General features: G+C 44.6%; 1 protein-coding gene across 8 annotated transcripts in view; it reads right to left on the bottom strand.

Annotated features, from left to right (window-relative positions):
- The window catches only part of LOC147027869 (CUGBP Elav-like family member 3), a 404,118-nt gene that overhangs the window by 116,760 nt on the left and 261,734 nt on the right, over positions 1-25,624 (bottom strand). For 7 of the 8 annotated variants that reach the window (XM_085877579.1, XM_085877580.1, XM_085877581.1 and 4 more), the window contains exon 3: positions 14,298-14,346. In XM_085877579.1, coding sequence (XP_085733705.1) covers positions 14,298-14,346 — 49 coding nt within the window. Of the gene's footprint in view, positions 1-14,294; positions 14,347-25,624 lie in introns of all 8 variants that reach the window. The other variant, XM_085877576.1, reaches the window with a different exon arrangement.

Below are 25,624 nucleotides of genomic sequence, written 5' to 3'. Positions count from 1 at the left end.
ACACAAAGGTGGATAATTTAAGACCTGGGAGGGCTCCGTTCCACATTCTGAAACCACCAATGGAGACAAGCGACGACACAAACAAAGTTGACGAGAGGGAGGCAGCACGCTTTTCTGCCTCCCTCACTTGGAGGACTGATGGGACTCTAGACCGTGCCAAAATACAACTTTGGTAGGAGAAAAAACCACGACGAGGGCAGCAGCGTTGTTGGGACAGAGGAAGGCTCATGTGGCACCCAGTGTCACGCCATTCAAGATGCATTTGAGATGCGCACTGGGCCTGCAGCTTGGTGGGCTCTGTCGACTTCCTCTGGCTGAAGACGATGAACCGAGCTTTGGCAACTACTATTTGCCAACTTCCTCCTGCCAAGGACGAGTGGGACTGAGCTTCAGTGGCATTGAAGACCGTACCAAATTCAACAACTCCGGAGGGAGTGAAGACCAACCCGAAAATGGCAGCTTCAGTGAGGCCAAGAGCTGCACGTCTGGCATCTGGTAACATGTTAATCGACATGTGTTTGGGACGAGGCCTGGCTGTACAGCCTGGAGCGCTTTATTGGCTCCATCCTGCTGAGGACGAGTGGGAACGTGCTTCGGTGGGATCGAAGACTGCACTGAATATAACAGCTTCGGTGAGGCCGAGTAATATTTTTGTGGAGTCAGGTATCATGCCGATCGACATGCGTTTGGGACGTGGCCTAGTCATGCAGCTTGGTGCACTTTGTCGACTCCCTCCGGCCGAGGATGGCCGCCTTTTGCCAAATCCCTCGCACGGTGTGCCTTGTCGACTCCCTCCCACCAAGACCGAGCTTCAGTGGGACCGTGTGTGGAGATGACGGCCAGAGGAAGTAGCATTTGATATCCAGGTGTGTGTGGGTAACCCAGTTTGGGACTGGGCGAACCCCAGGAGGTCACACGGGGGGGGGGGGGGGAGTAGGTCACACGATCGTCACTGCTGTGGGAGTGGAGGAGGATACGGAGCACGGATGGGGAGACAGCTTGGTCCATGAATCATGGTTTCTTGCTGGTATGAAGAGAGGTGCTTCGGAACAAGAGTGGGGGAAGGGGAGGCTCTGTTTTGTCTTGGGGCCTGCGTATGGAGATGGTGGCCACTAGCACAGCCGACAACACACACACACACACACACACACACACACACACACACACACACACACGAATCGTGATATAAATACCTGCTCAGCTCCCGGTAGTGATTGTACATGCACATAAATCGTGATTATATGTACAACATGATCTCACACACACACACACACACACACACACACACACACACACACACACACACACACACACACACACACACACGAATCGTGATTATAAATACCTGCTCAGCTCCCGGTAGTGATTGTACATGCACATAAATCGTGATTATATGTACAACATGATCTCACACACACACACACACACACACACACACACACACACACACACACACACACACACACACACACACACACACACACACACACACACACACACACACGCGCACGCACACACACACACACACACACACGAATCGTGATTATAAATACCTGCTCAGCTCCCGGTAGTGATTGTACATGCACATAAATCGTGATTATATGTACAACATGATCTCACACACACACACACACACACACACACACACACACACACACACACACACACACACACACACACACACACACACACACACACGCGCACGCGCACACACACACACACACACACACACACACGAATCGTGATTATAAATACCTGCTCAGCTCCCGGTAGTGATTGTACATGCACATAAATCGTGATTAAATGTCCAACATGATCACACACACACACACACACACACACACACACACACACACACACACACACACACACACACACGCACGCACGCACGCACACACACACACACACACACGAATCGTGATTATAAATACCTGCTCAGCTCCCGGTAGTGATTGTACATGCACATAAATCGTGATTATATGTACAACATGATCACACACACACACACACACACACACACACACACACACACACACACACACACACACACACACACACACACACACACACACACACACACACACACACACACACACACACGCGCACACACACACACACACACACACACACACACGCCTATTTCATTGACTTCGTCAGTGATGCAAGGAACATATGGAGAGAAACAAAATTTGTTTCATGGGCATTCTGTGTAGAAGTGGCACAACTAATTCCAATCAAAATTACAAAAAATGCCAAAGAATATGCTTGGGGACAAGTGGGGGTTGGTAATTTTTTAAAAAAAGAAGAGGATACTTGATGGAGATGAGACATTGATCAAAATAACCAAGTAGTGTAGTGAGGGAAACATGATTGTAGAGGTGAGGCTTCGTGGTGAGAAAGAAATTAAGGCATTTGGACAATTACATTTCCCTACTGACAGGCTTGCCTACTTCTTCTCAGTTGTTCATGCCTGGTGTTGGCTTAATGGTTCAGGTGGTGGGCTTTGGATCTGAGGGCCCTGAGTTCAAATCCCGCTCAGCTGTTGAATTAATATCAGGTGGGGTTAACTCGGCCTGTCATCCTTTGGTCGGCAAAGTGAGTGCCAGCTTGCTGGTATCCTGTGTCGGAGTGGCGACCAGTCCAGGATTGTGCCCAATAGCCAAGGAGACTGCTTAGACAGCACCAACGCTCGACACAGAGTATGGTCCCCATCTCCTCCTCCTCTTCAGCAAGGCAATAAACAAACAGGAAAAGAAGAGACAGATCAGGGGAGGAAACACTGAAACCAGCAAGTCAGAGGGCTGGTTTAGGAAGGGTTATTAGGGGTAATAAAGATCATGGGTCAGGACACAGGATGACACGAGATGGCGGTGCACTGCCTGCTGGAAGCCCTGGAGGGAACAGTGAGACAGAACAAAGTTCCAAAGACAGGAGAAGTTGAGAATAAAGGACATTTCAGCTTCAATACCAGGTCGATCAATTGATGAACAACCTAGTTGGAGTCAAAGTCGCCAAGTACATGTTATGTTTTCCGTGTCTTGAAAAATATTCAAAAAAAGAAAAGGAAAACCTTGGTGTGTCTTGGACTGTCTCATTTGTAGAACATTTTGTAAATGGTTTCTAATGTGTGGAGCTATTAAAACTTACACTTGATTCATAAATCCATACAAGGAATATGGGTCGGTTTAAAGCTCAAATCTGGAATACAAACATACTTTGATATATTTAATCGGATTATTTTCATACCAATTATTATTGTAAATATCTGCGCTGCTTAAAATATCAACACCTTGGTAACGAATGACCGTATCAACACCAAATCAGACGATCCAGATGGTATTTCAATAAGTCAGCCAGTTACTCGATCGGTCAATCTGTTTCAATGTAGCATAATCGATATCGGTATTGCTCGAGCGGGCTCTGAGAGTACATGGTTGTTGGATTTTTGTCCTTCTCAAAATGTTGTGTCAAAGTGTAGTAGTCTCTTCTGAAGGCATTCTTCAGATCTCTTTTATCCCCTTTTATGATACAATTCAAACTCGGTCAAAAAGTCTACATCAAAAGAATACAAGTTGTGTTGTTCGTCTTTCGGCTGCTCCCGTTAGGGGTCGCCACAGCGGATCATCCGTTATGATCCGCATACTGATTTGGCACAGGTTTTACGCCGGATGCCCTTCCTGACGCAACCCTGGTCGCCTCTTACGACACAGGGAATAAGGATGGGGTTTCGCCATGATTCCGGGCTGCCCTACACCCTCTCATAGCGTGGCCCAGTGCAGAGCTCCCGTCCTCAAGCGATCCTCCAACCCAAGCCTCCGAGTAGCCGGATTACAGGCGCACGCCACTACGCCCGGGTATCAAAAGAATACAAGTGTCATTACAATTTCCCTATATGTTGAGTAAAACAGAAGGAACTCTATTTTTAGCAGTCTTCAAGCTTGCCCATGTATAACTAACTATTCATTCAATTTAACTGAATTGCACTGCAAGGCATCCAAATCTATCAAGTCTATGTGAGGGTTTAGAATTTAATTCCGGAGCAGGCTAAGCCTAGTTGCAATGAAAAATTACAAGGTTGTCGAGAATTACTGCAGGATCGAACAATAACTCAACGGTTCACGCATTAAACCTGATTCATGAGTTCCACAATGAAAAAACTAGTCTTCAGAAGGCCAATTATTATTATTTTTTTTTTAAAGCAAATGTTGACAGAGGTTTGCTAACTGTTGTGGGGAGAGAAAGGTGAAGGGATGTTTCAGGTGTGACACCATCTTCAATGCAAAAAGTCAACTTTGTATCTTGGCCATTCTCTTGCTTTGAAGAAGGGTCACTGCCTGAAACGTTGCTTCATCTTGTTTCGCATGGTGGTTGTCATACCCCCCCCCCCTTTCTCACCATTTGGTTGAGAAATTAGTTGATTTGTGAATTGCGTTGGTCAAAAACAAGTCTAACAGGACTTAAAGTACAACTATGGACAACTTCTGATGAATACAACACCTCATGCTTATTTTTCATCGATGTTGTTACTCATACAGGAGATTCTGCGTGTATCTGAAATCATGATGTATAAAAAAAAAACAACACCAAAACCTAAAGAATAACAATTTCAACAGAAGAGGAGCCATTTTCGACTAACTGCCTGCCAAAAGTAATAGCTCACAAACAGACGAGCAATTTGACAGGAGTTAGTGGTGTGCAGCCACCTTGAAGGCCTGGAGGGAGGTATGACTCTGGACAGGGAAGGGAAGCAGGTTCCAGAGAAAATGGAGATGAATGAGCAAAGGTGACTGAACAGATTGGCCCCGTGGAGACAGACAAGTAATGTATGAGCAGAGGAGAATTTTCAGCCCCGCAGAGCTGCGAAGGAAGCAGATGGGAGAAAAAGCAGTTATGGTGTGACCTGTGAAAAGGCAGCAGGAAATAGAAAAGCCCCCTCCCCCTACCAGCCTACTGCGGTTTAATAGAAATCCGTTGGATTTGGCCTCCTGGTGAGAAGTGGCTGCAGTGTGTAAAGCTCAACTCTGTAGCATTAACGGAGGCCAGGTGGAGTGACAGCTCAGTTCTGCCCATAGTGAGAAGGCTACACTGCAGATAACAGCCTTTCTGCCATCGAGATGTACAAGGATATTGGCTCATTGTAGAATGGCCAGGCCTCAATGTTGAGCTTTGAGATGTTTTATACAGGACAAATTAATCAAAACAGTTTCAAGAATATTGACTTATTCCAAAGACTGAGACACAAAGGTTTGGCAATTTGGTCTTTGAGGATAAGGTAAGAACCTTTACCTTACATGGATTAAAATGGGGCAAGCTGCATTTTTTGGTGATTTTTAAGATACTACGGTCTGCTCTCCCACTGCTCTTTAAAGCTCTGTAATGATGGACCAAGAATTCTCCCTCCCCCTTAACTCACCACTCCTTCCCCAACATCATCAGCACATATATTTAAAAATGGACAAAGTAAACAAGTTATGACAGAGTTCAAACTGATAGACCCTGTCATGATATGAGTGCTTCAGCAACTACATAGGCTGCACATGTATTTCTTTATGATGCTGGTGCAGCACCTTTATGTTATATATTTAATTTATAACTTGTCAGCTTGAATGTGCATGACACCATCAGATCTCAGAAGCTAAGCAGTCTAGATGAGCTCAGTCAGTGCTTGGAGAGAAGGCCTCTATGGAAGACTACATGGGTATTGTGGACTCGGTGAAGGCAGGGCAGTTCAAAGAGTCGCATACAGGCCTCAGAATTGTCTGATCATGAATTAGATGCACATTGTAGTCAAATCCGATTAAAACTGCCATCCTAATGGGGTGCTATCTGGGAGTACTGCATTTGGGAGCACAGTTTCCTTTGGATGCAGATGTAAGGCTGGCTGGCAAGTCTATATTTAGGTTGTGGATGTTCAAGAAATCACGACGTGCCTTGCAAAAATATTGGAGCCCCTTGAGTGCCATTACCCTGAATAGATTCTTTGCAAAGTTAAGTAAGTTATTGATGAAATGGAAGTGCATTTTTAAATGTAGTAGTTCCTAGACATAACTAGAATAGCACTCGTAGTCTTGCCTCACGCATTTATTCTGAACAAAAATAGCATAGTTAACTGAACACGCTACTATTAGGGTCCACTGCTATTATGGCCTATATACCTGTATCATCCATGGTTTCTTGGCATAGCTATGACATCATACCTTTAATTCTTCCTCACATTGCGTCATAGATCAGATATATGAAGTTTCAAATTTTTTGGATAAGGATTTCAACATCAAAAATTATGGCTGGAATAACAATCATCTAATATGTCATCATTATCACCCTATATACTCCCATGGGGAGTTAATGACGTGCCAAGTTTCATTCTTTTTCGTTGATGCATTTCGGAGAAAATGATGTCCAAATTTTTTCCTTTAATCCAAGATGGCTGCCATATCATGTGACCGATGACATCAGAGTTATCAATACAATATTCTCCATGGGAAGTCCCTCCTATATTTAAAGCTTCGCATCAATCAGATAAGTGGTTGCAGAGAAAACATTTTTAAAGTGAAAATATTGTGATGGTTTTGGAAACTTACCCCAGGGGGAGAGCATACATGGACACGTAGGAGACCTGAAGATTAGTTATTTCATTAGTCGATGTGTAGATAGTCCTTGGCCCCTGGTCTAAGGATTGTTCGGGTGGCATACGTTGAGGTTAGTTTGTGTTTTCCCAGTGTGAAGTCTTCCCTTCCACCCCCCACCCCCCCCCCGCCCCTTTCAATCTTACTTTCAATACCCCATTGGTCCATTTCAACAATCCACCAATAACCGCATTCACCAAACCTCATTTTGAAAATCCATCCTTTACACCATCAGTCTGTGACCCCCCCCCTGCCTTTCTCAATCCACCAATTACCCCCTTCACCAAACCTCATTTCGACAATCCCTCCTTCACCCCATCGGTCTTACCTTCAACCCCGCAGCCGTCCCTTCATCCATTGGTCCATCTGCATCCCTCTCTGCACATTATCCGATTTCACACGTTCATGGCACAAAGCACAACGCTTGGTGTTCGTGGCCTGCGGGACAGTGACTCTTGCATGGTACAGTGCAGGACTGTACAGAGAGGGTTTGTGCAAGGGAGGTATTGGGGGTGCTTTCCCCGTCATTCGTGCATGAAGGGAGAGACTGGAGGCACTCATGGCAATTCCCTCAGAAACAGTGGCATTTCCCACAAGCTGCATCGTGGACCCACCCACATCGGATGTGGACCAATGAGGAGGAGGCTCGCATGAGCCAAGTTGATCAGAAAACGATGTGAAGAGGAAGATGCTTGCACAAGCCGAGATGGAGAAAGCCATATGAATGGGAGGAAGAAGAGGACAGGAGTGCAAAAGATGGGACAGAGTCACCTCAGAGCTTGTCCTTGTCCTAAAAGATTGTCCTGTGAGTATCAGAAAGCTCAGAGTCCAGAGTGGAGGAGAAGAAGCTGTGGAGCTGATCCTCCTCAACACCAAAACGCTGGTTTACCAAGGGGCAGAGTTGTGCGCAGAGTGTGCAAAGAGAGGGAGGGAGCCCATCGTGCAAATGAGGGTAGTAGGGGAAAACCCAGAACACAGTTTGGTTCATGGGAAGCTGCTGGATGCGGGGGCTCAGTAGAAATGGACCGAGTTGCTTGCCGTCGCATATCTTGCATGTTGGAGAGGACATGACTACTGGGTCTGGCTGCCTCAGAGATGTGGCTGTGTGTCCCATCGCAAATGCATTGCCACTGCCCATCTTCCGCATCCTTCCCCCTCCCTCCCCCCCATTCCCTAGCTATTGAAATGTGTGTATATATGTGTATGTGCGTCCATGTCTATATATTGTTACGGTCTGGGGTTGGGGGCTCGCTCATATTGGACTTTGATACTTGGACTGTGCAGCGCTGTTGGGCTGTGTGAGGTGAGGGAAAAAGAGTTGACCCGACTTTTCTTTTCTCCGTACTTTACTTTTCCTTTCTTCTCACGTGTTTCTTATAGTCTTCAACCCTGATTGTATGATGGCCATGTCTCTTGTGTAAATAAGATTGTATAAGAAAGAATATGTGCTTGCTAAATCTACTCTGATGTGCCTTTTACTTTCTCGCCTATAAATACTCGCTTTTAAATGATTGCTTGTGTGTCTTAATAAATCATTGTTTGTTGTTATTTCCAATCTGTCTCAGTTGTCCTTTCCTTCATTGGTCCGACACAGTGTACAAGTACAGTTAGATGGGAAGTTGTACACCATCTGATTTGCTCTGTTAGCCAGTGATGTACCTATCTGTTTCACTCGGCAAAAGATCACCCGGTGTGGCACTGAGGGCATGGCCTCGAGTTAGATTGCCGTGCCAAGAGAAAGGTATCACAGAAACATCGAAGTATAACCCTGCTAGGCCAGTAGTCTAAATCAAGCGGCTTCAGCTATGTAAGAACTACATCCCATTGAATCACGCAGTTCATACAGTACGCCCACAGTATGATGATGATGCATGATGGGCGTGATGGTTGGAGGAGTGGTCGTGGGGTTCGGCGAGGGATATGAGGTGTGCACGCCGTCTGAGGCGTGGTAGTAATACTGGAGTCGAGCCGGGCTGTGTTGCACGAGTGCGAGCCAGGGCGTACTGTGCCCGCGGCTCTCCTTTATTCCGTACGCGGTACACTCACGAGCCGGCCGACTCCAGTATTACTACCACGCCTCAGACGGCGTGCACACCTCATATCCCTCGCCGAACCCCACGACCACTCCTCCAACCATCACGCCCATCATGCATCATCATCATGCCCCTCCCCGCGGGCATGACTACACCACACTCTGTGGTCGGTGGCCTCTGGACCGGTTGCTCGGGAAAAACTCAAGTGCTTCCCCTCGTGGCGAGCCCCCAACCCCAGACCGTAACAATATATAGATACGGACACCCACACCCACATTTTAGTCGGCTTGCATCCCCTTCAGGGTGAGACTAATCAATACAAGAGAGTTCATAGAACATCTTACGCTGTGCAATCTTGACAAAAAGGACAAGAGAAGGGTCTTTTCAACTCTTGCTTTGCATTTCTGAACACAATCTATGTTAGCTTTGTTTGTGTGCTTTGAATAACAGGTGTGATGGCAACCATATGAAGCCGATGTGCCAAATGGAACAGTCCAAAGCTGAACGTCCTACCAATTCTTCTCAAAGAAAGGGATGGTTTTTGAGCAATCTTTGAGAAAAAAAAATGCACTTAAACAAACAGATATTTTGGACAAAGTCAGCTCAGTGGTTGCATCACTAGGTGCCACCATTTTTGTGTGAATCTCACTGTTAATCCACCCTCAGAGCACGTGGCAAATTTTATTGGTCGACATGGCGTAAAATTTTGCCCAAGTACGACTAAACGGGAGGTTTTTGGAAGTATAAACAAAGCGATTTGTATTCTACAGTGTTCAAATATATAATTCAAATAAAATAAAATAAAAGTTTAAAGGCTGGAGAAAAAAAACAACAACATTGAATCGGAAGTTTACTGCTGCCGATACACCTTCTTTTACACATTAAATTACTTAACCATGCCTGTTGTTTGTGTCCTTTATGACATCCTCAAAAACGGTAAGTTTCCTGTTTGGAATTATTTTAAATTTTGCTTGACTGTCAGGCTGTCAGACAGCATAGACTTAAAAAAATACTCCACTGTGAGTGTGCATGCGCACTCGGGATGAGATTCCTTACAATTTGCCAAATTCAGAGCCAAAGTACTGCTAAACTGCAGGTTTGTGTTCCAAATCTACAGTGCTCAAAATATATTTAGTTCCATTGAAATTAAGTAGTTCCTCGATCATCAACTGACGTTTGTCAGACAAACGGAGTGAACCAATTGCTTAAATCCGCTTGCACTACAGTAATAAGTAAAGTGATAGATTAAGGTGTGGATGCAGCAGAAGAACAATGGGCTAAATGGTCTCTTCTAGTGTCTATGACTCGAGGTTATCTTGTATAGTCTTTGTATGTCCTTGTATTATTTGTAATAAATGGATAGATTAATGAGTGATTCTTGTCACACCATCAGGACACATGGCTGCTGAGGCAGTTTCATTGTCTAGGAGTCATAATCATGGATGTGTCACCAATTGGATGCAGAATACTCGACTGGCTCACTTTTCCCAGCAAGCTGGTCCTCATTTTTCTGAACATGGAAGGATGACTGGCTGAGTCAATCCACCTGGTGTTATTTTGGAAAAGCTGTGGTGTGAACTCAGGACCTTAACATCCTACACCAACCACCTTAAGCATGAAGCCACTACCAAGCTATTTGCACCAACAGCGAGAATTGCTTTGCAATAATGTCCCCTACCGATGTGATATTTTCTCTGTCCAAAAAGGGCATAACCCTGAGAAAAATTGATGTAACGCCCTGCAACTCCAACTTGTTCTATAACTTAAAATAAAACCATGTGCCAAGTTTCAGTTGAATATGTTAAAGGGTATGGGGGGGGGGGAGTCCGAAAAACCACAGGTGGGACGGATGGAGGGACGAACGGAGAGAAACACGATAGTCCCCTCCGGTGAAACCGGTCAGGGACTAATAATTACTGAGAGTCAAATCTGCCCAATGTTTTACAAAATAAAATGTTTTTATACTCCGTGTTCTTGAAAAAGGTGAAAATATGTATAAAGATGGCCATAGAGTTAACATATATACATGTATAATTAACATTGAACACAAGAAGGGAAAATATCATGATCAAAATAATTAAAGGGAGTGCACCACAAGGAATAATATAATTTGCTTTTAAGGTATATATGGTGGTGGTCGTATGGCAGCTTAGCTGCCGGGGTAGCTATCATTTCTTGAAGCGCGACTGTGTCTCTGATGCAGTGCCCCTCTACCGGTACACACACTGGAACTGGTACTCATTTTGCTGACCTCGGAAGAATGACAGGCTGAGTCAACCCCCTGGTGTATTAATTCAGTGGCCGACAGAGCTTGAACTCAGGACCCGAGGATCCCAAGACGCCACCCTAACCACTGAGCCAACACCAGGCTACAAGGTACATATCAGAATAATAATTATCATCTTTCTTTTATTGATATGATGTCCATCATCCACAACCTCTCCTGGGCAAATCATTTATCAAAGCTGGCCTCCCAGGCCTGCTGCCGACTCGGTGTCCTCAGTCTCATGAATTCCTTCCTCATTAAATGTAAATTTTTCATGGCCTACAAAAAATAGGAATCTCCTCGATAAGCTTGTGCCGCTCCTACTCCGATATGCTGTGAAATCCAAAGCTCTCAACATCATTGGCATCTCCTACAAAGAAGCAGAGGCAAAAGGCCTGTTAATCTCTGATCGCAGAGACCTTGGTGGCATCTGTTTTCTAACACCTCCCTTCTCGTCTTTCTCCCCCCGCTGTTTCAGTCTTCTGTCCCTCCTGGTCCCCTGGAAGCCACACATTCTTGAAGTGACACCCTTGGACTTTTATAAACACCATGGGGGTAGGGTTGAGCCCCAACACTACAAGGAGCAGGGGTGAAAATACAAAGAAAGAAAATCGGAGAATGTAGGATGGGGTGCCACAGATGATTAGCCCATAGTAAAATAGAGGGGGCGACAGGTTTCGGGAATTTTACAAACAAGGAGTGTTGCAGATGGCATCAACAGTGCAGACCAGTGGCCTCAGAGGGAGTTCCCGGAATCCCATGCTCAATGCAGCTCCATTCACGAACTGGCAGAGAAGGGGACCCAAGATTATACGCCAGATGATGAGGCAGCCTCCAGGGTGCTACACTCATGTTCAGGCCTCGAGCTTTCTGGAGGCAAGCCTGTAACAACACTGACTCCAACACTACCTTCTAGCAGGCCCTGCAGGACCAGGAACACAGCAACCCAGAAGGCAGACAGAACCCTCAACAACACACAAACCCCCCAACCGGCAGCCTGCTCCAAGACTTTACAACAGAACCAATGTTGCTCTAAAGGATTCTAAGTTCTAAGAGACAGGTGGTGGAACCGCCCCAGGTGGCTGCCTTAAGTCGAGTAACCTTAAACTTGAGGACAGTAACGAGATGTGGCTTTCTGAAAGAAATCATGTGATGTTGAGGAGATAGGAAAGAGGGGGTGGGTAAAGCGAGGCCTGAAGATTGGTGGTGAAGAACCTAAAGGCCATCAACACAGCTGCGTTACGTTTTGGTTATAATATTTAATTGTAAGTAAAGGAGTGAAAATATTTTTCCTCAATCTTGTTTTCCTCAATACATTTGTTATATTTCTTCCTTTCTCTTGTTTTTTTTTTTACTATAACTATTGACATGGTTGCTTGTGCCAATGTCAAATAGCAGAGCTAATCAAGAGCTACACCATGACAATGTCTGGGAGCAGAGATAACTAATAGCTAAACAATGACAAGCAGTGGAATAAAAAGATACTAAGAAAGCAACAAAACACGCCACTTGGTACATCTTGCATGTGTTACACTACAGAAAGGTCCTGCATGTCATCTATATGTAAATTACATGAACATTTGCATGCTGTACAGACGCATACCATTCACATGTAAATTGACATATGATGTCATAAATCATTATAACTATACCAAGGATGAACCACCAACCATTTATATTGTGTCGTAAACATTTGAGTGCCATCTTGGGCGGTAGCTCAGATGGTAGCGTGCTTGTGATGAGTCTTTCTGTCTGGGTGTGATTATTCTCAATACCGAGACCCATGACGAAGCCATTTGGCCCATCATGCCAACACTGTATCCACATCCCATTAATTTATTCGATCACTCCACCTTTCTTCGATGTACTCAATTAATTCTCGAAAGTATATTGATAAGATTTAACACCCACCTTCTGTATAATCAACTATCATTATCCCTTGTAGGCCTGGTGTTGGCTTAATGGTTAAGGTGGCTGGCTTAGGATCCAAGGATTTTGAGTTCAAGTCCCTTTTTGCTTCGTTGAATTAACATCAGGTGGGTTGACTCAGCCTGTCACCCTTCAGTGGTTGGCAAAATGAGTACCAGTTTACTGGGAACAGGGGCACTGCATCAGTGGCACAGCTGCACCCTCAGGAAATGATGCAGCCAAGCAGCTACGGACTGCATATGAATAAATAGAATTATCCCTTGTAATCATTAGGGAGGGAAATTTTCCAGGTTACTGGACACAATTGCCTACTCTCTTTGGTGAGGAAACCTGAATGCAAGAGCAGATGTGTGGCAGAATGGGAAAAGCTTTGTTGCATTGCTCTCACTACTGCGAGCTCAATTGTCATGGCTGCTCATTGGAAAATTTCTGCACTCTGTGACAGAGTCCAGCAATGTGTCCAGGTTATTCTTCATGGAACGGAACACGACACATCGTGAGTGTCATTTTGATTTGAGAAAAAGCAAACAATCCACCCCCCCCCCCACAACCTAAATGCAAACGAGACAGCCAACTTTACATCTGCATCAAAAGTATGAGATGCTCTGAGATGCAGCACCCCCTGCTGGCGTTTTAATAGATCAGGTAAACTCTGTGAAGGAATAAATCCAAAGTAGATAACTCAATAGAGCAAACTTTACCAACGAAGCTATCTTCATATCCCCACTCTTTCTTGCAGGCACTCCATCAAGGCAACAAGTTTAGTCCGATTCATCTCCACAGCTGAACAATTCTATGATCTTCTTGTTGTTGTTGTTCTTGCATACGGTAGCTTGGCTGTCGGTTTGCGATCATTTTTTTGGGGCGCAGGTATGCCACTGATGCTGTGCACCTCTACCAGCACACTGGTACTCATTTTGCTGACCTCAGGATGACAGAGTGAATCAACCCCACCTGATGTTAATTCAGCAGCTAGTGGGGCTCAAAACTCAGGACCCTAAGATTCCAAGCCAGCCACCCTAACCACTAAGCCAACACCAACTTTATAAAATCCATGATGACACAACTCAGAAGTGAGCACTCTACCAACAGCGAGCTATTCTACCTTCCCTCGGCCAATAACAACCTAGCTTTAAATGGAGGTCTCCCATCCAAACAAAACCAAGGTTCAACCCAGCTCAGCTTCTGATATCTGAAAAGATTGGGTGCATTGAATGCTGAAAGTTGGAGGTTTCGCCTAGTGGAAAAACAGCTCATTTCAATGAAACAACACTTTCACCCTTCACCATATCTCGATCTCGAATGTCCCTGCCTTCTGTCTTTATTGGAAGGAAAGCAGGATAATTAAAAATCAGAGCATGAATAGTAATGTGAAGAAAATAAAAATAGAGGATGGTGAGAAAGTGAAACAAAACAGTTTTGGAGGAAAAAAAACACAACTACCTCCACGACTTTCGCTGTCTGCTGGCTTCACCTGGATGGGCCTCGTCATCTAAGGGGAGACAAAGAGACAACCATAAGCGGCACAGCAAATACGTAAGGAGAACGTAAAGAGAAGAGAATTGGAAAATAGGAAGAACTAGAAAGAAAATTTACTCATTCTTAAACCTGTTAGGAAGCAAGAGTGGCAAAGAAGGAATACGTGGCAACACTATAGAGGAGAGAGAGTGTGCAGTGCACAATTGGTAATGTATCATGAGGGATCGTGTGGCAAAAGGGCAGGGAGGGTTGGGCAGGAATTATGGCATAAAAGGTGGTATAAAGGAGCCTGAATGAAAGAGAGAGAGATGGATAGAGATAGAGAAGAGATTTGGCGTGGAAGCAACACGTTGAGTTACTGAAGATAACGATAATAGAAACAGATTTGAGCAACAGATAGAGAAAAAATGATTTGTGAGCACCGAGCAGATAAGGAAGCAGCACATCAAGGCTTTAGTGGAGATAAGCGAAACAAAGCGAGAGAGTGAAAGAGCAAGCACTGACTCTCTCTCTCTCTCTCTCTCTCTCTCTCTCTCTCTCTCTCTCTCTCTCTCTCTCTCTCTCTCTCTCTCTCTCTCTCTCTCTCTCTCTCTCTCTCTCTCGAACAATTTGAAACAGACACATTGAGAGGGAAAACAAAACGGCCTTCGTGATGATTTGCAATTTTCCATCAGAAATCAGGGAAAAAATTCCAAACATCCTCCATGGAATCACTGAAACAGTTAATATTGAATATTCAGGAATCTCCGCCCAGTTCATAATGCTTTGTGAAAAAATAATAATCTTCTCATGTAAACGCCGGAGAGACTATTAAATTGTCTAAATATCGACTTCATTCAAAAGTAATCTGCAGGATAAAACAACTTGCTGGAAAAGTCAAATTCCCAAAAACATTGTGACAAAGAGTGAATTTTAATGTGTGGTCATGCTGGTCCCGTCTCACAAAGGATTGGTCTTTGTCTCCCAACGGTTCAAGTTCAACAAAGAATCACCGACATGTTCGGAAAATACAAGGTTGGAAGAAGATTTGAGGGGAAAATTGAGAAATAGTGGGGAAACTTAGCTAAATATAGCATAACAATTGTGCATTTTGTGAGGAAAGCACCAAATTTGGCACATTAGTAGCCTATCATATTACGAACAGATTTGGATATTGGGCCATCTCAAATTCAGCCGCTGATGGATGTGGCAGCCATTTTCCACTGCCATCAAAAATTTTGAGATGGCCCAATATACAAATCTGTTCGTAATATGTTACGCTACTGGTGTGCCAAATTTGGTGCTTTCCTCACAAAATGCACAATCGTTATGCTAAGTTTCCCCACTAAAAGGAATGGTGGGGGAGAGGAAAGAGTGGGTAGAGGGGGGTAAGGGAGGGGGGAGGAAGTGAGGGTGGTGGAGTTAAGAAGGAAAGAGAAGAAAAGTGAGAAGATGGACAAGATGAAGAGAGAGGAGAAGAAAAGTGACAGTATGGACCCTTGCAGGAGGTGGGGAGGAAGGGGGAGAAAAGTTAGGATTGAAGAGAAAGGGGAGAAGAGTCAGGGTGGAAATGTTGAGGAGGAGGGAGAATAAAAATGAAGATGGAGGAGTTGAGGAGGAGGGGGAATAAAAGTTGAGATGGAAGAGTTGAGGAGGAGGGGGAATAAAAGTGAAGATGGAAGAGTTGAGAAGGAGGGTTAATAAAAGTGAAGATGGAAGAGTTGAGGAGGAAGGGGAATAAAAGTGAAGATGGAAGAGTTGAGGAGGAAGGGGAATAAAAGTGAAGATGGAAGAGTTGAGGAGGAGGGGGAATAAAAGTGAAGATGGAAGAGTTGAGGAGGAAGGGGAATAAAAGTGAAGATGGAAGAGTTGAGGAGAAAGGGGAATAAAAGTGAAGCTGCAAGAGTTGAGGAGGAGGGGGAATAAAAATGAAGATGTAAGAGTTGAGGAGGAGGGGGAATAAAAGTGAAGATGGAAGAGTTGAGGAGAAAGGGGAATAAAAGTGAAGCTGGAAGAGTTGAGGAGGAGGGGGAATAAAAGTGAAGATGGAAGAGTTGAGGAGAAATGGGAATAAAAGTGAAGATGGAAGAGTTGAGGAGGAGGGGGAATAAAAGTGAAGATGGAAGAGTTGAGGAGAAATGGGAATAAAAGTGAAGATGGAAGAGTTGAGGAGAAATGGGAATAAAAGTGAAGATGGAAGAGTTGAGGAGGAGGGGGAATAAAAGTGAAGATGGAAGAGTTCAGGAGGAGGGTTAATAAAAGTGAATGTGGAAAAGTTGAGGAGGAGGGTTAATAAAAGTGAAGATGGAAGAGTTGAGGAGGTGGGGGAATAAAAGTGAAGATGGAAGAGATGAGGAGGACGGGGAATAAAAGTGAAGATGGACAAGTTGAGGAGGAGGGGGAATAAAAGTCGAGATGGAAGAGTTGAGGAGGAGGGGGAATAAAAGTGAATGTAGAAAAGTTTAGGAGGAGGGGGAATAAAAGTGAAGATGGAAGAGTAGAGAAGGAGGGTTAATAGAAGTGAAGATGGAAGAGTTGAGGAGGAGGGAGAATAAAAGTGAAGATGGAAGAGTTCAGGAGGACGAGGAATAAAAGTAAAGATGGAAGAGTTGAGGAGTAGGGGGAATAAAAGTAAAGATGGAAGAGTTCAGGAAGAGGGGGAATAAAAGTGAAGATGGAAGAGTTGAAAAGGAGGGTTAATAAAAGTGAAGATGGAAGAGTTGAGGAGGAAGGGGAATAAAAGTGACAACATGAATGGAAGTGGGGAGAAAAGTGTGTGTGGAGGAGATGAAGAGGCAGAGGCAGGAAAGTGAGGTGGGAGGAGTTGAGAAAGGAGGACAAAAGAGAAACAGCATTGTTGTGTTGTGGCAAATTTTAAGGTATCGCACGGAGCCCTTCAAAAATGTCGGCTGTGACGTCATTTCCAGATCAACCATCATATCAAGTTTTAACCCGACACCAACCATTTGATTCCCCAAAATGAGTGATAAATGATGTTCTGTTCTGTTCTTGTGCATAGCAGCTTGGCTGCCAGGTCGCTATCATTTTTGGTAGCACAGCTGCGCCACTGGTGTTGTGCCCCTCTCCCAGTCCACTGGGATTTCATTTCACCACCCTCAGAAGGATGACAGGCTGAGTCAACCCCACCTGGTGTTAATTCAGCAGCCAACAGAGTTCAAACTCAGGACCCTAAGATCCAAAGCCAATCGCCCTAACCACGAAGCCAACACCAGGCTTATAAATGATGTACACGTTTTACCACGATAAACAAACAACAATTGACACTCACACCCTCTTAATCTCACAAGACAGAATCCGCTTTTCAGAAAAAGTCAGATCTCCAACGACTGTTTTTCGACATAACTACGTATTTTAAGAAATAAACAAAAGTTTTTTTTATTTTATTTTTGTATTTAGTACCATTTGGTAAGAGCTGGCAGGATGGCTGAGAGGTATGCACATGCACTTTCCTCTTAGCTACTAAGCTATCTAGCCTGGGTTCAAATCCAGACCTTGATGCAGTGTAACGTGGTGCTTCACAGGCAGGGTGACTCATCAATGTGTGTGCCGTCCCTTGGATGGACATCAAACAGGAGTACCATCTGCCGCATTAGTTGGTGTCTTGTAGTTGACGAAAGGAAATAAAGCTTTGGGGCTGGATAAACATCGGAGAGTATCAAAGGAGATGGCAGAGCAGATCAGCACGATGATTATATATATATATATATATATATATATATATATATATATATATATATATATATATATATATATATATATATATATATATATATATATGCATATAACGTCATGCTTATCTTCTCTGCTAACATGAGTCTGTCATTGATGTATATATATAGGCCTAGGTTTGCTCATACATGATAGCCATTCTTCACAACAACAGCCACATCACTGATTCACTCAGACGTCAACTGGTTTGAGGTAAGCAAAAGTTTTCCATGTCTTCATGTCTTCCAGAGTATAAATACTTTTAGTAAACTTAAGAAAATTCAATATATCTGGATATAAATGGTTGGAAAGTTTTCTCACTTCCGGCCCTTGCTGTTTGTGGTAATTCATAGGTGTTATAATCTCACTTTCCAGACAGTGTCCAACATATCCACATCTCCAAGCTTCAGGACAAGCTGCTTTGATCCTGATTATTGGTGGACGGAGGTTATGTTTTCACCCATTTGTCTGTCTGTCTGTTTGTTACTTCGTGAAAAAAATGTTCACCAAGTGTGTTGATGGGTTCAGTTAGTTTGTGACTTGGCAATGGAGATTTTTTTTGTTTGTTTGTTTTTGCCAAACCACTCAGCTGATCGTTCTGAAGCTTTCCGAGATTGTAGGTACCGTCCCTGCAACGATTGATCGACAGTCGATGCAAGGTCAAAATACAGCAAAAGATCAACATAGGCCAAAGGTCAAAACAAACCTAATTTCTATAATTGTCAATTTTCATCCGATTGACTTGAAATTTGAAAATAATTTTCATATCAGGTCATTGAATTCAACCATCACTTATTTTTCGGTCAACATCGGCAAAAAGGTCAACAACTACGGCACAATTCCTAAAATCCTCAATTTTCATCAAATTCACTTGAAATTTGAAAGGGATTGGCATATCAGGTCACTGACTTCAGGTCCCCTGCGATTTCTAAAATCCTTAAATTTCATCCGATTGACTTGAAATTTTAAGAGGATTTGTTGTTCAAGTCACCACCAATTATTTTTGAGGTCAACATCGGCCGAATTTCTAAAATTGAGAGAAAGCGCCATAAACTGTGCATCATGATATCTCAAAAGTTGTGAACGAGTTATGGCAAACCTATGTGGATGAGTTGTTTCGGTGACGAGAACAAGCCGATTAGATTTTGGTTCAGATCCAGCCCATCAGTGGGATACAAAATGTAAACTGTTCAGCCTGACGGAGGTGTGCGCTCTCCTGAGCACCATTCTACTTTGTTTTGTTTTGCAAAGTGTCGCTGTATGAGTGATTTTTGATTACTTGGCAAAATTTTTTTTTGCAAAGTATGTTGATTGCCTCCGTTTATCTGTTTGTCTGTCTGTCTGTTGGTCATATGTTTTGGCCATAGTTTTCAAGCAATCACTCTGAATTTTTTTTGTGTATGTAGATGACCAAACAAGAACAGCAACACCTAACTTTGTTGAAGATCCATATCCAGATACTTGAATTTTGAAGTGATTCTTCACCATTGAGAAATAGGGCCAAAAACGATATATAGCACAATATCTCAAAAGGTTGTGGATGGATTCAGACAAAACTTGGTGGGCAGGTAGGGTGTGTGACAAAGACAAATCAATTCAGTTTTGCTGAAGATCGGAATCTGATCCAGATACGAGAATTATTTAATTTATAAGTGATTCTTCACCATTGAGAGATGCAACCAAAAACTGTATCGCATGGTATCTCAAAATGTTGTGGATGAGTTGTGACAAAACTAGGTGGATGAGTTGGGTTGGTGACAAGGACAAGCCGATTCGAGTTTGGTTCAGGTCCGGCCTCAAATCCAACCTATCAATGGGATACAAAATGTAAACTGTTCAGCTTGGCCAAGGTATGCGCTCTCCAAAATGGCGTTCTGTTTTGCCAAGTGTATCGCATGGTATCTCAAAAAGTTGTGGATGAGTTGTGATATTGTGGAATCACTCCATGAGTGATTGTTGTGGAATTGTGGAATCACTGTGGAATTGTTGTGGAATTGTGGAATCCAAAAAGTTGTGGAATCACTCCATGAGTGATTTTTCATTTGTTTGTCTGTCCGCTCACCTCCAGCCAAAACCACTCAACTGATCATTCTGCAACTTTTGCATATTGTAGGCACCATCCATGCGATGGTCCCACGGCAATGTTTCATAAAAATCGGTCGACACGAGGTCAACAAAGGCCAAAAGGTCAACATAAGCCGGATTTCTAAAATTGTCAATTTTCATCCGATTGACTTGAAATTTGAATAGATTTTCATATGAGGTCACTCAATTCAACCAACAATTCTTTTAAGGTTAACATAGGTGAAAAGGTCAACATCAGACAAATTTCTGAAATCCTCAATTTTCATTCGATTAACTTGAAATTTGAAGAGGATTTGCATAATTGGTTATTCAATTCAACAACTTATTATTTTTAAGTTCAAATTCACTTTTGGGAGTTTGCAGGTATTGTCCTCTGCATGACGTCTTTCGTGTCTGTCTGTCACACGATTTTTGTCCACAGTGTTTAAACAATCATTGTGAAATTGTTTGTGTATGTAGTTGACCAGCCAAGGGCAGAAACGCACATTTTTGGTGAGTATCCGGATGTGGATCCGGATCCTGGAAAATTTTTGATGATCCTTTGACATTGGAAGATAGGGTAAATTAAAATTGATGAATTTAACTTCTATCCAGGATACAAACTTCTTACATGTTTCTCTGTTCATTTATTTATTTATTTCACAGCCCTGACAGTGGAGGATATGCCACAACAGTGTTTGATTCGTTTTGTTTCGGCCACCGTAAAACCCTTCATTCCGCAAAACGCAAAAACGCAAAAAAATCTGAAAACCCACTCCGTGGGAGTACCTCCTGTGCAGCTTCCCTTCGCAGGGCAGCTCACCGGATGACGGGATTGGGGCAAAGCCTTCGGGACCCCCAATCTTTGATGATAGGAGGGAAACCACGGGGTAACATCCCTGGGTCAGATTGCGGGAGAGTGTGTCGGAGTGGTGCTGAGGTGTCGTCCACCAGACGGCGGTCTCCTTGGGTTAACCTGAGGCGGTCCCTTCGGGTGGGTGCCTGGAATGTCCTATCCCTAAGAGAGGATGATCACCTGTCTCTGTTATCATCTGAGCTCAAGCGTTTGGACATCGGGATTGCAGCTCTCTCTGAGGTTCGGAGACCGGATTGCGGCGAGATAATGGTGGGTGGCTACACCTACTATTGGTCTGGTCGCTCTGATGGTTACCATACTCAAGGAGTTGCTGTAGCTGTGTCCAATAAGCTGACCCCAATGATAATTGAGGTAACACCGGTCAACGAGCGTATTATGAGATTAAGGATTCGTCACTCCTTAGGTGTCATTTCCCTGGTCTCTGTTTATGCTCCGACTGAGGCGAGTGATCTCACCGTGAAGGATGCATTCTACGCCACACTCGAGTCTGTGGTTGATCAGTGCCCCAGACGAGATACACTTCTAGTCTTGGGGGATTTCAATGCATCGACTGGAACTGATAGGGACGGTTATGAGGTGTGTGTTGGTCCCCATGGGTCAGGAACTATGAACCAGAATAGCACTAAGTTCCTTGACTTTGCAAGAAGTCATGGACTTAGGGTGGCTGGTTCATGGTTTCAGCGCCCACAAGCTCATCGCTGGACTTGGTATTCCAACGCTGGCGGTGTGGCAAAGGAGATTGACCATGTCCTCATTGACGGTCGTTGGAGGATGATCCAGAACTGCAGGGTCTACCGGAGTGCTCAGTTCCTCAATACTGACCACAGGCTTGTTGTAGCAACTCTAAAGCTGAACCTTAAATCCTGGAGAATGGTACCATCCCAGCCGAGGTTGGATGTTGCCAAGCTCAGGGATGAGAGAGTAGCTGAGGAGTTTGCGAACAGGCTGAGTGGACACTTGGGGGGTCTGGATGCTTTGGGGGGTCCTGAAGAGTTGTGGAGCGCCTTCAAGACCACCGTCCTTGATGTTGCCGGTGGATGCCTTGGAACTCACCGCAGGGCAAAGAAGAATTTTGTCTCTCAAGGGACACTGGATACCATTGACCAGAGTCGCAGGGCCAGGCTGAATGGCAGAGCTGAGCTGTTCAGGGAGCTGAGGCGTAAAACTGTACGTGCACCGAGGGTGGACAAGGAGGCCTATGTGCGAGGAATCTGTGAGGGGGTAGAGAAGTAGAGCATCACTTGTGGACAGGTGATTCTCGTCCCGCTTACAGGGGAATTCGCGCATTACGTTCATCCAAGCCCATCCCTCGGAGCACTACAGTTCGAGCAGAGAGTGGTAGGCTCTTGACAGAGGAGTCTGAAGTGAAGGCCCGCTGGGCCGGTTACTTTGAGCGGTTGTACCAGGCTGATCCCCCAACTGTCGAGTTGGACGTCAAGGGTGTTACAATCCCTGTTGCTGACCCTCGAATCAACTGTGGTCCACCTACGCTTGTGGAAACACGGGCTGCGGTGAAACAGTTGAAACGGGGCAAAGCTCCAGGGATCTGTGGCATCCATGCTGAACTTCTCAAGGCTGGTGGAAATGCTGCACTCGTGTCGTTGCATGCAGTTTTGTGCTCTGCCTGGAACACAGGCATCATCCCAACTGACTGGAAGAGGGGCCTTGTTGTCCCTCTCTGGAAAGGGAAGGGTGATCGCCAAGACTGCAACAACTACTGAGGGGTGACGCTGCTCTCAGTGCCGGGCAAGGTCTTTGCTCGGATAATTCTCGATAGGGTTCGCCACCATCTGCTTGAGCACCAGCGTCCAGAGCAGTCAGGCTTTACACCAAAGAGGTCAACGATTGACCGTATCCTTGCAATCCGTGTCCTCACCGAACGCAGACGAGAGTTTCGGCAGGGGCTGCTTGCAGCCTATGTTGATCTCTGTAAAGCGTTCGATTCAGTGAATCGGGATGTCCTCTGGAGGATTCTTGGTCTTCGTGGGGTGCCACCAAAACTGATCGATCTGATGTCTGAACTCTACTCTGGTACTGAGAGTGCTGTGAAGTGTGGTGGTTCCATCTCTGACTTATTTCCAGTTGTTACTGGAGTTCGTCAGGGATGTGTACTTGCCCCCACACTTTTCAGCACTTGTATGGACTGGATTTTAGGGAGGATGTCGGAGAGATCAAGTTGCGGTGCATCGTTTGGGAATGTCAAGATCTCGGACCTTGACTTTGCAGATGATGCAGTCATCTTTGCGGAGACTTTAGACATCCTCTTGGGGGCCCTCGAGGTGCTGAATGAGGAGTCGGAGCCGTTGGGATTACGGGTTTCTTGGGTCAAAACTAAGATCCAGGCTTTCGGTGACATCTTGGATGCTGCTGTCCTGTCTGTGTCTGTTTGTGGTGAGGATGTTGAGGTCGTGGAGAGATTCACTTACCTTGGCAGTGATATTCATGTCTCTGCTGGCTGCGAGTCAGAGGTCAATGGACGTCTGGGTCGGGCCTGGGGAGTCATGGATTCACTGGATCATGGGGTGTGGCGCTGCCGGTACCTGTGCGGGAGGACGAAAGTCCGAGTCTTCAGGTCCTTGGGACTTCCAGTCTTGCTCTATGGGTGCGAGACTTGGACGCTGACCAAGGATCTGAGACGGAGACTTAATTCCTTTGGTACCAGGTCTCTTCGGAGAATCCTTGGCTATCGCTGGTCGGATTTTGTGTCCAACGAGCGGTTGCTGAGAGAGACTCGGATGAGATTTGTTACCTGCATAGTCCGTGAGCGTCAGTTGCGGCTGTATGGACATGTGGCTCGTTTTCCTGACTCTGATCCTGCTCACCAGATTCTCTCAGCGAGGGAGTCTCATGAGTGGAGGAGGCCAGTGGGCCGACCACGTGCCTCATGGTTGCAACAGGTTGACCATCATCTCAAGGAGATGGGGATGGGCCTGGCATCTGCCTGGGGGATGGCCAGACGGAGGCCCCTGGAGTACCGGCGGAAAGTGGACGCAGTGACGTGCTGTTCTGGCACATGCTCCCATACCTGACCTGTTTCGCCATGTGTTGCTCTTTGAGTGATTTCTAGTTTGTTACTTAAGAAATCTAAAGATTTCGTAAGTATATTGATGACTTCCGCCGTGTGTTTGTGTTTTTGTTTGTAGGCACGATAACTCGAGACTGGAAGAAGCTACCAATGTCAAATTACACCACGTGATTCAGGACGGTGATGGCTAGCGCTGATTAAATTTTGGTCAAAATCGCTCAAAGGTCAAGGTCACAGTGAGGTCAAACATTCGATTTTTGATGGTTTGGTACAGAATCTGCTTGTTTGTTTGCCTTTGAGCAGGATATCTCAAAAAGTTGTGGACGGATTCAAATGAAACTTAGTGGACAGATTGGGTGTGTGACAAGGAAAAAATTATTCTATTTTGGTGATGAACCGGTTCTGGATCTGGATACGAGAATTAAAAATATATATTTAAATGATTCTTCATCATTAAGAGATGGGGCCAAAAACGATATATAGCATGTGGTTTCAAAAAGTTGTGGACGAGTTACAACAAAACTAGGTGCACGAGTTGGTTATGTGACAAGAATGAGCTGATTATATTTTGGATCAGGTCTGGATCCAGATCCTGCCTATCAATGGGATAGAAAACATGAACTGTTCAGCCTGACGGAGGTGTGCACTCAATCAAGTGCCATTCTAGTTTTTCCATGAAAGCACACAAAGCTTAACTCAACCAATCGTGAATGTGGGTATTTGTTACTTACGAAATCTAAAGATTTCGTCAGTATATTGATGACTTCCGTCCTTCTGTTTGTGTGTTTGTTTGTTTGTGTGTGTGTGTGTGTGTGTGTTTGTTTGTAGGCACGATAACTCGAGAACGGAAGAAGCTACCAATGTCAAATTACACCACGTGGTTCAGGACGGTGACGGCTAGCGCTGATTAGATTTTGGTCAAAATCGGTCAAAGGTCAAGGTCACAGTGAGGTCAAACATAATTCCGTAAATTCATGTGGAGAAATGGAGTATTTTTGCTTCGGTCGACGTTACGAGTTCGTTTTAACTTCGATTTTAATTTTGTCTTCGGTTTTTGCGATGGCTTAGGACGCTTAATACTCGGTTGTCGAAATTCTGGTAAAAATCGGATGTTTTGGAGACGTTTTAAGATTGTATAAAAAGTATTTCACTCGCCGCATCATGACTCGTCACGTGGTGCAGCGCGCTCGAGTAGAGGCGTCGTTGATCACATAAAGGTTTTGTGTGTGCACGCTGACGGTGTTTTCGATAAAGATGGTGTTTAAAAGTCATTTTTTTTTATCCCAATAAAGGTTATCATCGCATGCCTGACTCGCTAAGCCGTCGGATTATGTAAAGATTGTTGGTGGATGGCTGAATATTATGGTTTTGTGACTTTAATAAAATAATATTAAATAATTGCGTGGAGAAATGGAGATTTTTGCTTCGGTCGACATTACGATTTTTGATGGTTTGGTACAGAATCATCGTAGAAACTTCTGGTTTGCGTCGCTACCTTCTCTAGAGACAGCTTTTATTAGACAAGGTCAGAGGTCAAGTTGACGATTTCGTAAGTACCAGTCTATGACTGCTTGTTTGTCTGTGTGTTTGTTTTGAACTGTTGCAGAGCTGAGCTCC

The sequence above is a fragment of the Eptatretus burgeri genome, chromosome 4, assembly GCF_056783735.1.
Source record: "Eptatretus burgeri isolate ZD-2024b chromosome 4, Ebu_testis_v1, whole genome shotgun sequence".
NCBI classification, from domain to species: Eukaryota; Metazoa; Chordata; class Myxini; order Myxiniformes; family Myxinidae; genus Eptatretus; species Eptatretus burgeri.
Note: the sequence above shows the minus strand (reverse complement) of the source record. Positions and strands in the feature narration are given on the sequence as shown.